Source organism: Strigops habroptila, chromosome 1 (genome assembly GCF_004027225.2).
Source record: "Strigops habroptila isolate Jane chromosome 1, bStrHab1.2.pri, whole genome shotgun sequence".
Classification (NCBI taxonomy): Eukaryota; Metazoa; Chordata; class Aves; order Psittaciformes; family Psittacidae; genus Strigops; species Strigops habroptila.
In genome coordinates, this window is record NC_044277.2 from 91,887,428 (window position 1) to 91,901,329 (window position 13,902).

General features: G+C 48.3%; 1 protein-coding gene across 2 annotated transcripts; it reads right to left on the reverse strand.

Moving 5' to 3' along the window:
• Positions 1 to 280: 280 nt before the first annotated feature.
• SIRT5 (sirtuin 5) lies at positions 281 to 13,584 on the reverse strand. 2 transcript variants are annotated; one of them, XM_030476729.1, is made up of 16 exons: positions 13,506 to 13,584; positions 12,761 to 12,902; positions 10,354 to 10,487; positions 8,601 to 8,826; positions 7,978 to 8,065; positions 6,988 to 7,041; positions 5,967 to 6,090; positions 5,065 to 5,180; positions 4,014 to 4,538; positions 3,862 to 3,922; positions 3,726 to 3,784; positions 3,542 to 3,573; positions 2,376 to 2,484; positions 1,630 to 1,751; positions 1,471 to 1,548; positions 281 to 691 (listed from the first exon to the last, which is right to left on the reverse strand). In XM_030476729.1, the coding sequence occupies exons 2-9, from the start codon at positions 12,882 to 12,884 to the stop codon at positions 4,463 to 4,465; spliced, it is 942 nt and encodes a 313-aa protein (XP_030332589.1). In that variant the 5' UTR covers positions 12,885 to 12,902; positions 13,506 to 13,584; the 3' UTR covers positions 281 to 691; positions 1,471 to 1,548; positions 1,630 to 1,751; positions 2,376 to 2,484; positions 3,542 to 3,573; positions 3,726 to 3,784; positions 3,862 to 3,922; positions 4,014 to 4,462. The 2 variants fall into 2 exon arrangements, with proteins under 2 accessions (XP_030332589.1, XP_030332670.1); XM_030476810.1 differs by lacking the exon at positions 13,506 to 13,584 and adding an exon at positions 13,183 to 13,393.
• Between the last annotated feature and the right edge of the window lie 318 nt (positions 13,585 to 13,902).

Genomic DNA, 13,902 nt, shown 5'->3' on the forward strand with positions numbered 1-13,902 from the left:
CCGCAGTGCCTGGGCTGGTGGCACTTAAAGGTTTGTGGTGTTCTTGCCATGAAGCAAGTTCAGTGAGCAGCACAGAGTTAGGGCACTGATGGAGCTCACTCAGTGCTCCCTGAAGATGGGCAAAAAAAACCCTTCCTTCAGTGTGATCATCAGGCTGGGCAGCAGTGGCCTGCTCTGTGAGCTGACTTAATGGCTCTGGTACTAGGACACAGCCTTTTGCTAGAGATGCAAAGCAAAAATAATTGATTGCTGTAAGAAATGCAGGATCCAAAGCAATAAGTACAACATTGTTCATCTTTATTCTCTACAAAGGAGCTGCCTCATGGAGGCAGCTCTCCAAGGCTGGTGGTAGCTCCTGCTGTTGCAAATCAGCCTGAAGTATACAGAGTCACTGCGCATGCCCAACTGTTTCGTAGCTTCCCCTTCAGACAGGGGAGGGAAGAGAAGAGGGAGGTCAGTTCAGGTACTGCGTTGTGAAGGTTCGTGCCTCCTGGGCACTGCTGGCTGGAGCTCGAGTGAAGTGATGATGGAACAGTGAGGGAGAAAAACACCTTTGTTGGGTTGAGAGGCCAACTTCCAGTAACAGTCCTTGGTAGCATCTTCTGAAAAAGCTATCTTCATACTCATATTTTAAGCTGGGTTGAAAGCCAGCGTTTTCTAAACCTTGCCGCTCTCTGCTTTTTATCTTGCCCTTAAAAAAAGAAAAAGCTGTTAGTTACCCCTGTCTTAGCCAACTTACTGGAGAAGCAGCTGTCCAGTGATTACTGCAGCAGTTCAGAACAGAACTGACTGGAAAGCTGATAAAGCTTCCTGATACTTTACATTCAACAGCTGCCTTCAACTGGCCAGGGGCACCAGCTAGCACCAGTCTCCTTCAGAAGGAGAACAGGATCTAGCATTGCTTTTGCTTCTCAAGCACAGCTGAAATGCAGACGCTGCCTATGACAGACCAGTAACTTTTGCCTCTAGTGCTCACAAGCCTCATGGGCTGTGGTTGTGTGGCTGGAACTGACTTGAGGTGTGTATGAGCCTGTCCCCACTCATTTGTCTCTGTCATTTTTTTTTTTTTATGAGAAGTAGGTGCTAATTCCCTGTCCTCATGTGGAGGCATCTCTATTTTACTAAGTTTCACACATACCTGAAATGACTTCCAACAGCCCAGAGGTTTTAACAATTAGTGTTTATTTCAACAAGCAAACGTGGCTCCGGGCCCATGCACTGTTTCTTACTGTACCAAAATCGAGGTAATTCTTTGAAGTTGTGTCTCATATGCTCTCCCTTGAGGACGGCCCATCCCCCCAGTCAGGCTGCAGTGCCCTCTCACCCTTCCCTTGCTATCAGGTTCTTTGGAGTTAGACAGTAGCAAGATAGAGCCTTCTAACATGGGAAAGGTTTTTTTTCTTTTTTAAGAGTACTGTAAAACAACCTTTATAAGAAGTAGTACCTACTGTGACTTTTTTTTGTACTCACCCCATGATTTGTCCACAAACTGAACTGCAGCTTTTTTCACTGGGTTTTTCTTGTTTTCAAGGGAAAAAAAATCATTCGCTGAAACAAGAGATGAGTGTTCATTACTAAGTTTAGCTCAGAGAAATCCCGATGCAGACCCACTGAAGGAAAACTGCTTACGCTGTGCCCGGTTGGCATGTGGTCCGTAGAGCTGAGCTTTTATAAAGTCTTTGGCCAGCTGTTGGTGGAGGCCTGTTACGCTCTGATCTTTTAAGCACACAGCTGTATAGTTTCCTTTTGACCTAGTTAAACAAAAGAGCTGTAAATCCCTGCAGTGTAGTTACAGAACCCAGACAACAGACACGCTGCTAGCCAGGGCTTTGCTACTTGGGCACAACACTGCCTGGTGGTGGTTTCTTGGTGCTCAGCCAAGCTTTGTAGCTGTATTAAGAAAATAAAACAATGCACCAAGACCTTCAACTTGTCACCATTCTCCTTTATGTGCCCCACTGTTCCTTGGGAGTCTTGACCCAGTCTCCCCAGGAGCCAGTGTGATTCCTCTCCAAGGACAGAGTGACAAAGGGGAAAGACTGAAATGCGGGAATTTAGCGCTCAACAACCAGACCTGTAGCAGCACAGAATACAATGCCTACTGCTGTGCTTATGACTGCCTAGTTATGTCATAGCATATACATATATGTAATATATAAAAATTACTTACATTATAGACTTTTTATATATATGTATATATACATCTTACAAGCATGCTGTATCAGAAGTATATTAAAAGTGCTTTTAGCACATGCTTTCAGTCAGAGGAAGAGCAGGGGGAACATTGAGTGAAAAGAGAACACAGCCATACAGTGACAGAGCAGCAGCAGCACTGCCACATGGGGATAGACACCCTGGATCTTCTCCCAGTGTACCTGGTACCCTTTCTTTGCTTGTTTTTCTTCACCAGCTTTTTGACTTGGCCTTGCCTTTGGACTTGCCCTTGTCTCTGCTTCGCAGCCCCACCTCCACGGCGCTGTTTACCTAAAGTAAATTGAATAGAAAATTTCCCAAACATTATGAATCGGATGCTGTAAGTGAAAGAGGAACAGGAGTGAAACAACTATTAGGCTGCAGAAAATAAGAGGTCTCTAGATAACTCCAACGGGCATTTTTCAGCAGCTCTGAGCAATCAGAGCTAGAAAGCACAGCCGTCACAGAAGGGCTGTGAGAGGAAAGAAAGAGAAGCAGCATACCTCAGGAGAACCATCCAAAGTACTGGCAGCCAGCTTTCCCTTTCCCTTTCCCCTTCCTTGGCATTAACACCACAAAACAGGATTCATCAGGATAAATACTCAATGGCAACACAACAGCTATGAGTAACACACAAAGGGGAGCCCAGCCTCGGCTTCATTCTCACAATTAAATAAGTACTATGGATACTAAGTGTTCAGAGCATCATCCTGAGCTCATCTCTCGTTTATGCCAACAGATTTTTTAAAAACAATAGTAAAAGGAAGAAAAAGTAGCAGTTACTCCATCCAGCTATGTAACTATATGTGAGGTATGGATAAAAGAGTTGTTTGTTTTAAAAAAAAAACCCCAAAACTTTAAGTATTTTGAAGTACAGGTGAAGAGGGCAACAAAACAGCGGTCAGGAATACTCCAGATTTTCTAGTTCAGAAGTTGAAAAAAGTTACCTGATTTCTTACAGATGCTGTTAAATCACAGTATGATGTATAAAGTATTAATATGATGAACAACTCTATCCAGGAACAGCCTTTATAACTTAAATGCCAAATATTAATCTCCCTCTGGTAATCCTTGCTTTTTCTATAACACCTGCCTGCTACCTCCTAAACACCACGGGCTAGTTCAACTGAAACCACTGTACAGCAAACAACTTTGGTAAACAGCGCAGGAATCAGATTAAATAGGACTTTTTTTCTACATGTTTTCCCTTGGCAACACTGTTCTGCCCGTCCAGCCTGTTCAAGTTTCAGGCTTTAAGAGGCACTTCCCCTACTGCAGCTCTAGCACTGAAACCAAATCCCGAGGCGCCAGGCAGTGCACGACGGTAGCAGGACAGGCAGCAGCATACCTCGGTTAGCTGCCGCAGCCTTCTCCTCGGGCCTGGGGAGGACAACAAGGCAACGCGTTACTCTTCCAACTCACCCTCACTGCCCCCCGAAGCCCCGTTTCCACCCCACATCCCCCCCCAGCGCCAAGGCCCGGCGGGGCCGCACCACGGGCCGGCAGCCCAGCACCCACCCGCCGCCGCTCACCGTGCGGGCGGCGCGGCGGCCAGCTCCTGCAGCAGGGCCTCGGGGAGCAGCTTCCGCTTCTGCGGGGAGAGGGGAGCAGTCAGCGGGGCGGGAAGGGGCGGGGGGGGTGCTGCCGCCCGGGCGGGGCGGGCCGTACCTTCTGCTCCGCGAACAGCTCCTGGCGCCGCCGCCGCTTCTCCTTCAGCAGCTCCCGGTGCCTGTGGGGAGGCGGGAGGCGCCGTCAGCGCGGCCTCGGGGCGGGGAAAGGGGTAAGGGGAGAGGAGTGGGCCCGCGCGCGGGTATCGGTACCTCCGGGCCGCCTCCCCCACGAGCTTCCGTTCGGTCTCGGCCGCCTCCTTCGCCACGCCAAAGGACACCTCCTCCGGGGCCTCGTCGTCCGAGGAGGGTGGCCCCATGAGCGCGGGGGGCACCCCGCGCCTGCCCGCCGCCTGCCGCCGCCGCGCCATGGCTCTCGCACCGCCCGCCCCGTTCCGGAAGCGCTCCCTGCCGCACGCGGCCCCGCCCCGCCCCCTCGCGCCCAACGGCCGGTAACGGCCCTCCAGCGGCGCACGCGCGCGCACAGACGAGTCGTTGAGGTACGAGGGACAGCGGCGGGACCCGAACCGAGCCGCATGTTTATTGCAGCGGGGAGCAGGGCAGGAGCAGCCCGGCGCGACCCGCCGCAGCCCCCGCCGGGCGCCAGGCGCAGGCCGCGGCCGCCAGGCTTGGCGCTCCCCAGCCGGGCGCTCCGCGGTGGCTCAGGAGATGATCTCCGTCTCGTGGCGGGCCAGCGCCGGCGGCAGAGTGGTCCCGCAGGGGCCCGAGAAGTGAAACCTGTAAGGAAGCAGCCGGGTGAAGGGGCAGGCACGACCGGCGGCACGCTGCTTGCTGCTGCCTGTGCCCGGGTGCGTCTGACAGGCAGGCAGCGAGTGAGCCCCGCTGCTCAGGGAGAGGCACTTCTAGGAGCTAGGGACAAACTTCAGCTTCACACTTAGAAACACACAGTTGTGTCTTCATATACTGGTTTGGGCTGGCAGGGACCTTAAAGATATCTAGTTCCAACCTCCTGCCATGGGCAGGGACACCTTCCACTAGACCAGGTTGCTCCAAGCCCCTGTGTCTAACCTGGCCTTGAACACTGCCAGGGATGGGGCAGCCACAGCTGCTCTGTAAGAACTTAGTGTAAGTTAATTCTACAAAGAAAGAGCAATCACCTCTTCTTACTTATTAGAAGAAATCAGTATTCCTTAAGCACTGGGGAAAAAACCTAGATCATGTTTGTCTAAAAATTTTCTAAGCATTTTAGCAGTTCAGTGCAAAATAACTAAAGTTTTGCTGGTTTAAAGCTGAGCAGCTTTACCTGAATCTGTTTGTAGCAGGAGTAGCTTCCATGTTAAATTCTGCAACCGGCACTCCTCTGGCGGATACCTGTGGGGCAAACATTGCGGCGGGATACACCACAGAGGAGGTCCCCACCTGCAGGGACAGGGCAAAAAACAGTGAGTGTAGCAGGCCAGCAGTTAAACAGACAAAACCAAACCAACCCAGGAGGTGAGGGCCCTTCTCAGAATGCTGGATGTGCAAAACCACTAAAGCACAAAGATCCCTACAGAAATGAAGCCAAATCAGTATCTGCATTTAGTGTCACTGCACGTGTAGCAGAATTGGCAGTGGTTTGTCTGATGTAACCCAAAGAAGCCTGTTTGTGGATTATAACTGTAGGTGGAAAGACCTTGCATTCAGGAAAACAAAACAAGATGTTCCTTCTGTTGCTTGGGGTTACTCTGTGAAGGGTACTCAATATTCCGAGCAAGTGTTTGGGTCAGTGAGCTGGAACCAGTGAGCATGGAAACCACCTCACAAAAAAAAGCAGCCCGTGATAACAGCTAAGCTACCTTCTTACCGCATTTTGTCACTTTTTTAACTGAGCATCAAAATAATCGTAATATTTTTCACGGTTTGAGAAATTCAACAGCTAAACAGTATTAGCGAACCTCTAACACCTGAACCTCTAACCCCTGTGTGCAGATGGCAGGTGCCAGCTGAGCACAATGCACGTGCTGAACCTGCTGACTTCCAAGTACATGTACATGTTCAGGCTTCATGGCCTTTTAAAGTTGCACACTTGACGCTAGAGAATCCCTCGGGGGCTGTTAGTTTCCTCAGGGAAGCGCACATGAAACCCCTTTACCCAGGTGGTGCAACCCCTTCAGTGTGGCTTCCCCACCGGTTGAGAGGCCATGTAACAAGTGCATCACTCACTACCAAGCAGAGGTCACAAATATCAAGCTCCTTCTCCACCTCCATGAGAATGTCGGGGTCCAGGGTTTCACCAAACCACACAACGTGGGGACGGAGGAGCCCATTGCAGCCGTCCTCCTCGCACCTGTTTGAGCATCACCAAGGGACAAGGTTACACTGCTGGCATGGATGTTTTCATTCTCATTTGGGCACATCTTTCCTGCCTTGCTCTTCTTCTCTCTTTCACAGCCCCCCCCACACCCTCCTCTACCGCACGCTGGGCAGAGGGCAGCTGATGCTGTGCACAGGTATGCTGGAAGTACACACGTGCTGCCTGGCCACACGGAACGGGTTGCTGAACAGTTGTGCAACTCAGATTCTTAGTGGTGTCTGCCCCTTGCTCAGCACCTGAAATACATGAAACTTAAAACGCAGTATGTGCTACAGACGTCAGCCTCCATCGACTTTTAACAAACTAGCCAACAGGTTTTTAAGGAGAAAGTGAACTGACAGACAAATTGTGCTAGCCTCTTTTCAGTAGGAACTAGATGAAAAAAACACGGTGGCCTCTTGCATCTGCAGCTCGCTCAGGCAAAGCTTCAGCCGTTCTAAAGAAAATGTAATGCCTGCAAGGGACTAGCTGTGGCTGTGCCCCCGCACAGTGCTGCAGACTGACTAATGGCAGGTAGCACCCACAAAGCAGCAGAACATTTACTGTGTAGCACTTGCTGCTACACGGTAGCACTCTACTACTACGCCACTTACTACGAGCCCCACAAATTTAGGCATGTTCTGGCTTGGTGCTCAAGTACACAAACATGCCATGTCTTTCACATCATGGTAAACTTCCAGTGCACACTCTTATTGTCTGCTGTCCCCCATAACTTTTAGACTCAGTTCTCCGGGGGAAAGTCCCACGCCTTTTTCTCCTGGAGAAAGTCTCCATGTCCTTCCAAAACTACATGAACAGTAATAAAAGCCTTTGAGACGCACAACAAAGCATAAAGAGGTAACAGCAAAACACAAATTAGTCCTCACGTACTGAGGAAGCTGTTCAACTGGAATCGCGGCATCTTCTGTTTCAGGATCTGGAGCCCTGAAGTTAGAAAATTGCAAGACATATTCAGCCGTACAAATTGCATTTTGTACATCAATAAAAACTCAGCATTCTCTAAAGCACACTCTCCAATCAAGAAGTCTTTGCAACTTTGGCCAACTTCAACAGCTACCACAACCCTAACATACCACATACACAGGGCAAGCAGGTCTTTATCCAGGATTATCCCAGAGCTAAGCAACTGTCCTAAGCTGGTCAAACTCTGCCAGAGGCACAACAAACACTTAAGTAACTACCTGAAGTATTGGTGAAATGCAAAGGGAAAACCCCTAAAAATCTATGAGCATACGCCTTTCCCCTTTTTTTAGTGGTGAAAGAAAAGAAAGAGGATGGCTAGAAAAAGGCGACTGAAGGATTTTTCTGCAACTTTTGAAGTTGCAGAAATCCTGGGAACTGACACCTGCCTCCCAATTGTTCATTACATCTTTATTTTGAGACCTGTAATAACAAGAATCTTACTGAGGAGCTGAGGGACAAAAGCTGCTAGGTGCTAGACAAAGAAGAGGACAATACATGTATTGAGTGATGGCAGTCCAATTTAAGGAATAAGCATCTGATTTAGTATCTTTACCCCAGGAGGTAAAGAGGATGGGAGAAAACACACATTCTCAAAGAGTACAACTAGTTGATGTCCAAAATAAGAGTTTCAGACCACCTAAAAGTCTTCTAATTAAAACTTACATAACATTGTGCTAACAGTTGTTCTTTCACAGGACTTAGGGCATCATGCCCTCTCACTGAAGTTACTGAACAGCATACTCATGGTTCCAAACAGTTGTGTAAAATTTAAGTGTTAATACTACTAATGTAAAATGGGATGGTCAGCCAAAACTCCACTTTCCTAAAATGGCTCCTTTTCTATTAAACAGCAGAAGTAGAAAATAAAGACAGTTTACAAGCAGATGTATTACTTACCCTTTCCCAGCCAATGCAGGGCATATTGGGCTCTTGTAATTCGCAGCTACATTTCCACAGTTGGTGCATCGAGTTTTAAATAAACTACCTGAAACACACAAAGATAAAACATCAGGGATCAAACGACTGGTCTGGGGCATGGCCGCACGAGCAAGTGGTTGTGTTTATCCTGGATGGCCTTTATTTGACTTTGAAGACTACACCTCGTGGGTAACTTGGGTAACACTACATGAATGTAACAGCCAAGTGCTGAAACCTGGCAGCATTATGAAGGAGATTATTTACAGAGTGCTTTTGTTCAGCAACCTGAGGTGACCAGTGTCACAGTTGAGCACAGGTCAGACCCAGCAAAGAGACCCAACACAGCCCCTTCAGCTGAAAGGCCACAGTGAAGAGCAACAACAGTCCCTCTAAACTATGATTCAATCAAAATTAAACTATGCCCAAAGCATATGAAGTACCCAAAACAACTTCCAAAAGAGAACAGGGTGTTACTGTAAATAACTTCATGCAAGTTATTACCATTTTAAAGGCAAATTTATTTTCACCCAGTATTTATCCTGCCCTCTCTTCTTCCCCCCACGTTTGCTGGCCTGTAAGCAGACAGGTAAGCTGATTCTTACCATGGATTTCTAAGAGGTGCTTTGTGCCTGCCTTTCTGTGTAGTTCATCAATATTCTGAGTAATGACCACAACGCTCCGTCCTTGCTTGCTCAGTCGCTTTTCGCACTCTGCAATGGCGATATGCGCAGGGTTCGGGTGTTTACTCAACATCACCTCCCGGCGGTAGTGGTAAAACTCCCATACACGAGAAGGGTTTCGTGCAAAAGCCTCTGGAGTAGCCAGCTCCTGGAACAGACACGACAAGTCATGCTACCAGCGAAAGGGCAAGAAAATCCCCTCCCCACATGAAACCTCCTAGATTCCTGCCACTTAAACTGCTACCAGCACAACAAGGTTATCAGAAACAACTTCTTTATAACCAGATGCAGTTGATGAAAATATACTTTAATAGCCCCTATAGAGATGACAAGTCCAACTATCTTATCAAATGAGGAAATAACTGTTATCAACAGTGTGGTACATGGTTTTACACAGTACACCTGGACCTTATTCTGTGCTACCCCACCAAACTATTAGGAGTGTAGTACAGCACAAAAGAAGATAAAGATATTTCAATGCACACAATTTTTAGGGTTCAAAACTCTCTTCTTCACAGCAGTCATAAAACTCAACATCATGTGGATAGATTTCCTTTGCTAGCAACTTCTTTTCTGCCTCTAATGTAAGTGTAACACAAGCCAAATTACAGCCATTGTCAAAACCAAAGTCTAATGCCTTCTTTTTTACATGTTGGTATAATCTAAGATGTACTTTTCACAGTAACTTTAACTTTGCCTTATCTTCTTTTAAAGAGAAGGAGTAGCTCAGTCTAATGCTGCGACACGCAATTCTCCTGATATGAAATTGCCGAATGCAAGATTTCTGCTGCAGAAGAACCAGGCACTTATACACATGCATGCTTTATTTGAACTGATAGTCACTGAAAGAAAAAAAGTCTTTAGATTCAAACCATCTTGAAAAACTCATCTCTCTGACCCCTTCTTAACCTCATCAAATCTTTCATGAGTGCTGCATTAAGAAACATAAAGAAAGCCAACAAGACAGCAACATTTGGGGCAGCAGCTACTGACAGTGTAGCACTTATGTGAAACACCTGCACCAGCATGCAGGATCAGACTCCTGAAACACCTATGCAAATAACGCAGGTGCTCGCCACTGCACCCCTCCACCCCACAGTACCTGCTTCAGCCTCCTCTCCCACCCCAGTGGCTCCTGGCGCTGGCAAGGTCACACCAGCAAGAGACAGAGCTTGTGGGAAAGTTAAAGACTGTGAAGAACACTGCCCCCAAACAATAAAAACCATCCTAACCATTTTTAAAGAGTATGATGAGAAACCAAGATTTAATGAAAAACAACTAGTCACTATCATCGATTCCATCCTTTGTTATTTTGGCAAAAGGTTCTTAAGTTTAAAACAGGAAGTAGGAAATGAGGTAGGAAAACAGTGAGGGTGTTGGAAGATGAGCACACAGCTAATCCGCAAGGCAGCAAGAAAACAAGGACGGCAGAAAGACCCAGAGCTGTCTGCAAGAGAACATTGTTTTTCCCAAAACAACTGATAAGGACAGAGAAGCAGCTGCAGCTGCACAAAGCAGCCCCCAGGGCACAGGTGAGAGCTGCAGATGTGGGTGTAAAGGGAGAGCTCTGTGGAGCACTTCCACCCTCCAAGGCGTCCAGCTTCTGACCCTTCACCATCACCCACTCGACAGGCATTGCAGCAGAGCCGCACAGACACGCACCACCAGTATGTACCTGGGCTTGCCACTTCCTCCAGAAACCTCCAGCCCCTCTGAAGGTCGGGACTCCACTCTCCGCACTAACACCAGCTCCTGTGATGATGGCTATGTGCTTCGCTTTGGCAAACACCTCTCGAAAATCAGCCATGTCTATGTGCAGGGAGGAAAAACAAACGGCTGCTCAAACGCTTGTACTTGTATGTAAGAGGCCACAAAGACAGTGCTGGCAAACTTAAACGTCTAGAGATGGCTTCCACATACACCTCCCAGTACTCAAAGTGCAGAATACTAATTTGTTTCTGAGTTTCTCTATATTAGAATTTGAAGGGAAACTCCTGGAAACCCTCAAAAACATGTATGAGCAAGCTTGGGAGGGCAACATGTATTAAACTATGAACACACTCAATATTTGAAAGACAGAGCCTTAAACTAAAACCACAGAGTCAGTGCTACTTCGATAACAACTGTTGACACAACCACCCAGTAACTGTTTGCTTCCTCATTGTAAGGTAAGATCCCAAGATGAAAAAAATCTATACTTAGTTACAAAGTGTCACCTTCAAAATTAAAGGAATTTGGAAAAACATCTTTCCTGCTGAGGCATCTTGGCCATTTTCTAGGTTTGCAATTGTATTTTCTATTTTTGAATGTATATTCCCCCCCCCACTTTTCCCCTGCAAGGTAAAGTCGCTTGGGAAGAAGGTGGCAAATTTCCTTTGCATTTTTATACGGGTCAAAACAACATTAAAAAGGAACACGCTAGTTAGAGAGACAAAAAAATTCTCTTCCAACTTACCTCAGATATTAATTTCAAAGCAACATATTTTAGAATCAAAGAACAGCTGAGGTGAGGAGGGACCTCTGGAGATTGTCTAGTCCAACACCCTGCACAAGCAGGGTCAGCCAGAGCAGGACCGTGTTCAGTCAGGTGAGGTTTGAGTGTCCCCAAGGATGGAGACTATAACCTCTCTGCACAACCCATTCCCCTGTTTGACCACCTTCATAGCAAAACCCAGTGCTCCTTTGTGTTCAGACGGAATCTTGTGTGCTTTAATTTGTGTCCCTTGTCTCATGTCCTGCCACTGGGCACTACTAAGAAGAGTCCAACTTGTCTTCATTCCCTCCCATCATGTGTTTTTATGCATTGACAAGATGCCCCTGAGCCTGGTGTCCTAAAGGCTGAGCAGTCCTGGCTCCCCATAGCCTCTCCTCACATCTCAGATGCTCCAAGCTATTAATCATCTTCATGGCCCTTTGATGGACTCTCTTCAGTTTGCCCATCTCTTTGTCATACTGGGGAGCCCAGCACTGGATCTGGCCCTCAAGGTGTGTCTCACCATGCTAAGCAGAGGGCAAGGATCACCTCCCTCAGCCTGCTGGAGATGCTCTGCTGAATACATCCCAAGACATCCACTGGCCTTTGTTGCCCCAAGGGCTTATCGCTGTCTTACAGTCAACTTGGTGCCCACCAGGACCCTCAGGGCCTCTTCTACCAAGCTGCTTTCGTGCTGGTCAACACCAGCTTGTCCTTGTGCTTAAGGTTGTTCCAATGCAGGACGTGGCATTTCCACTTGCAGAACTTCATGAGGTTCATGTCAGCCCATGTCCCCAGCCTGTTAGGTCCCTCTGGATAACAGCATGACCCTCTGGTGTATCAGCCACTCCTCCCAGTTTGGTGCCACCACCAAACTTGCTGAGGCTACACTGCCCCATCATCCAGATTGCTAAATGAAGGTGTTCAACAATATTGGCCAGACTCCTACAGTCACCACTGGTGACTGGCCTCCAGCTGAACTTTGAGCTGCTGATCACAACCTTAATCTTCACGATTTATTATGTGTTCCTTGTGGGTTTTTTTAGTTGGGGGGTTACCACGATACCTGTGAAGTTCTTTGCACGGTTTTCAAGTTAAGGCACATCCTCAGCTTAAAAAACAAACAGAAAAAAACCCCAAGCAAACAAAAAGAGGATATTTACTACTACCAGACTGAACAGGGCTCTTAGGGTTACCTAATACCCTGCTCCTGAGTCCCTATAAATGCTCAAAGGCCTCCATAATTCTTGTGCAAAGAAATAAGGAGTGATTTTTATTACCCATTAGGATTATGAAAAGGAACTGCAATTAACCAGCATACGTTTGTGTGCATAAATTATAAACACTAAAAACATGTTGCCGGGCAATCACACTGACTGCAACTATGCAAGGGTTTGGGGAACTATACAGAATGCAGACATAAAAGATGAATTTATAAGCGGGGGGGGGGGGGGGGGGAGTGAGGGGGAGAAATGAACTTCAAGCTCTTCTAAATGTTCTGAATTAAGCTATAGATTTCACCTATTACACAAAACCTTCTAGAATTTCAAATCTAGCTTAAAAACCTGTCCAGGGTACAAAAGCAAATGTCTTTTAATTAAGGTCTTACTTGAACTAGGACGAGCCATTTCCACACAAAACTTCTGTTTCTTTGAAGAAGAATAAGCCTTAAGTCCACAATATGCTTGGGAAACCACCCTTCTAGCGGTGCATTGAAAGAGGCTCATCAGCATCCCTCGGAAGTACTTCACCTGAGGAGGATAAGGGAAACACAAGCGGGCCAGTGAGGGAGTGTAATTCTGCAAGGGATTCTCCATAAAAAACACGTACAAAGATTATTCACGGTTTTCTCCTGCACCTTCAACTTCCCCCCCTCCTTGCGCTGCAAAAACCAGACATCTCAGGCAGGAGACCCTGGGAATGGGATGACCTTTTGCTTCCAGTTAAGAACCCAAGATATTTTGCTGGAAGAACAAATTCACTAACGCTCCAAAACACACCGCCGCGGACTTTCTCCAACATTTAACTTGCCGCTTTTGCCGTCTCACGCCAAAGAGGCTCCCACGATCCGACCGTCAACCGCGTTTGAAGAAGGGAAAAACAACCCCGACGGGCGCTTTACTGGGCAGGGTTCACCCCGGGACGGAGCCGCGGCAGCAGCCCCAGCGGGCAGCGGGCCTATGTTCAGATGCCCGCCTGCGGAAGGGCGAAGGCGAACCGCGCCGGGGGACGGAGCCGCGCCGAGGGGGAGGCGGCGACGGCGGCCGCCGTCGCCGCCTCCTCCTCGGCGCGGCTCCGTCCCCCGGCGCGGAGGCCCTGAGGCCGCAGGTTCGCACCGCGCCGGTGGCACTTACCTCAGCGCCGTGACCGGCCGCGGCTGTGGGCCGAGCCGTGCGGCGTAGCACGTCCCGCCCCGGGTTTGCAGCGGGGCCGGCCCTCGCTCGGCTCCGCCCTCGCCCTTTCCGTGTGGAACAGCTGACAGAGCTCCCGCCCGGCGCCGGGGGTGTGGGGGAGGTGGGAATGGAGGGATCCCGGGATCAACTGCTCTGACACGGCCGCTCTCTCGCAACGTTTCCCTACTAGAAACGTTTTCCTACTCCGACGTCTCACGTATGAGATTAAATCATGTTCAAGGAGGCCTGAAAACCTGGATGTTTTTCAGGTCCACCCCCAAGCATTTGCAGTTTACACGTTCACTGACCAAACTCCTGTATGCTGCTACTCTACCACAACTTGGACAGCTTGTCGTTT

What these genes read in the sequence shown, in the direction of transcription:
- SIRT5 (XM_030476729.1), bottom strand. Translation starts at nt 12,884, where the DNA reads ATGCTGATGAGCCTCTTTCAATGCACCGCTAGAAGGGTGGTTTCCCAA. An exon ending in AATGGCTCGTCCTAGTTCAA is followed by an intron (nt 10,488 to 12,760) that starts GTAAGACCTTAA and finishes CCCTGCACATAG; the next exon opens with ACATGGCTGATTTTCGAGAG. An exon ending in GGAGGAAGTGGCAAGCCCAG is followed by an intron (nt 8,827 to 10,353) that starts GTACATACTGGT and finishes TGTCTGTTCCAG; the next exon opens with GAGCTGGCTACTCCAGAGGC.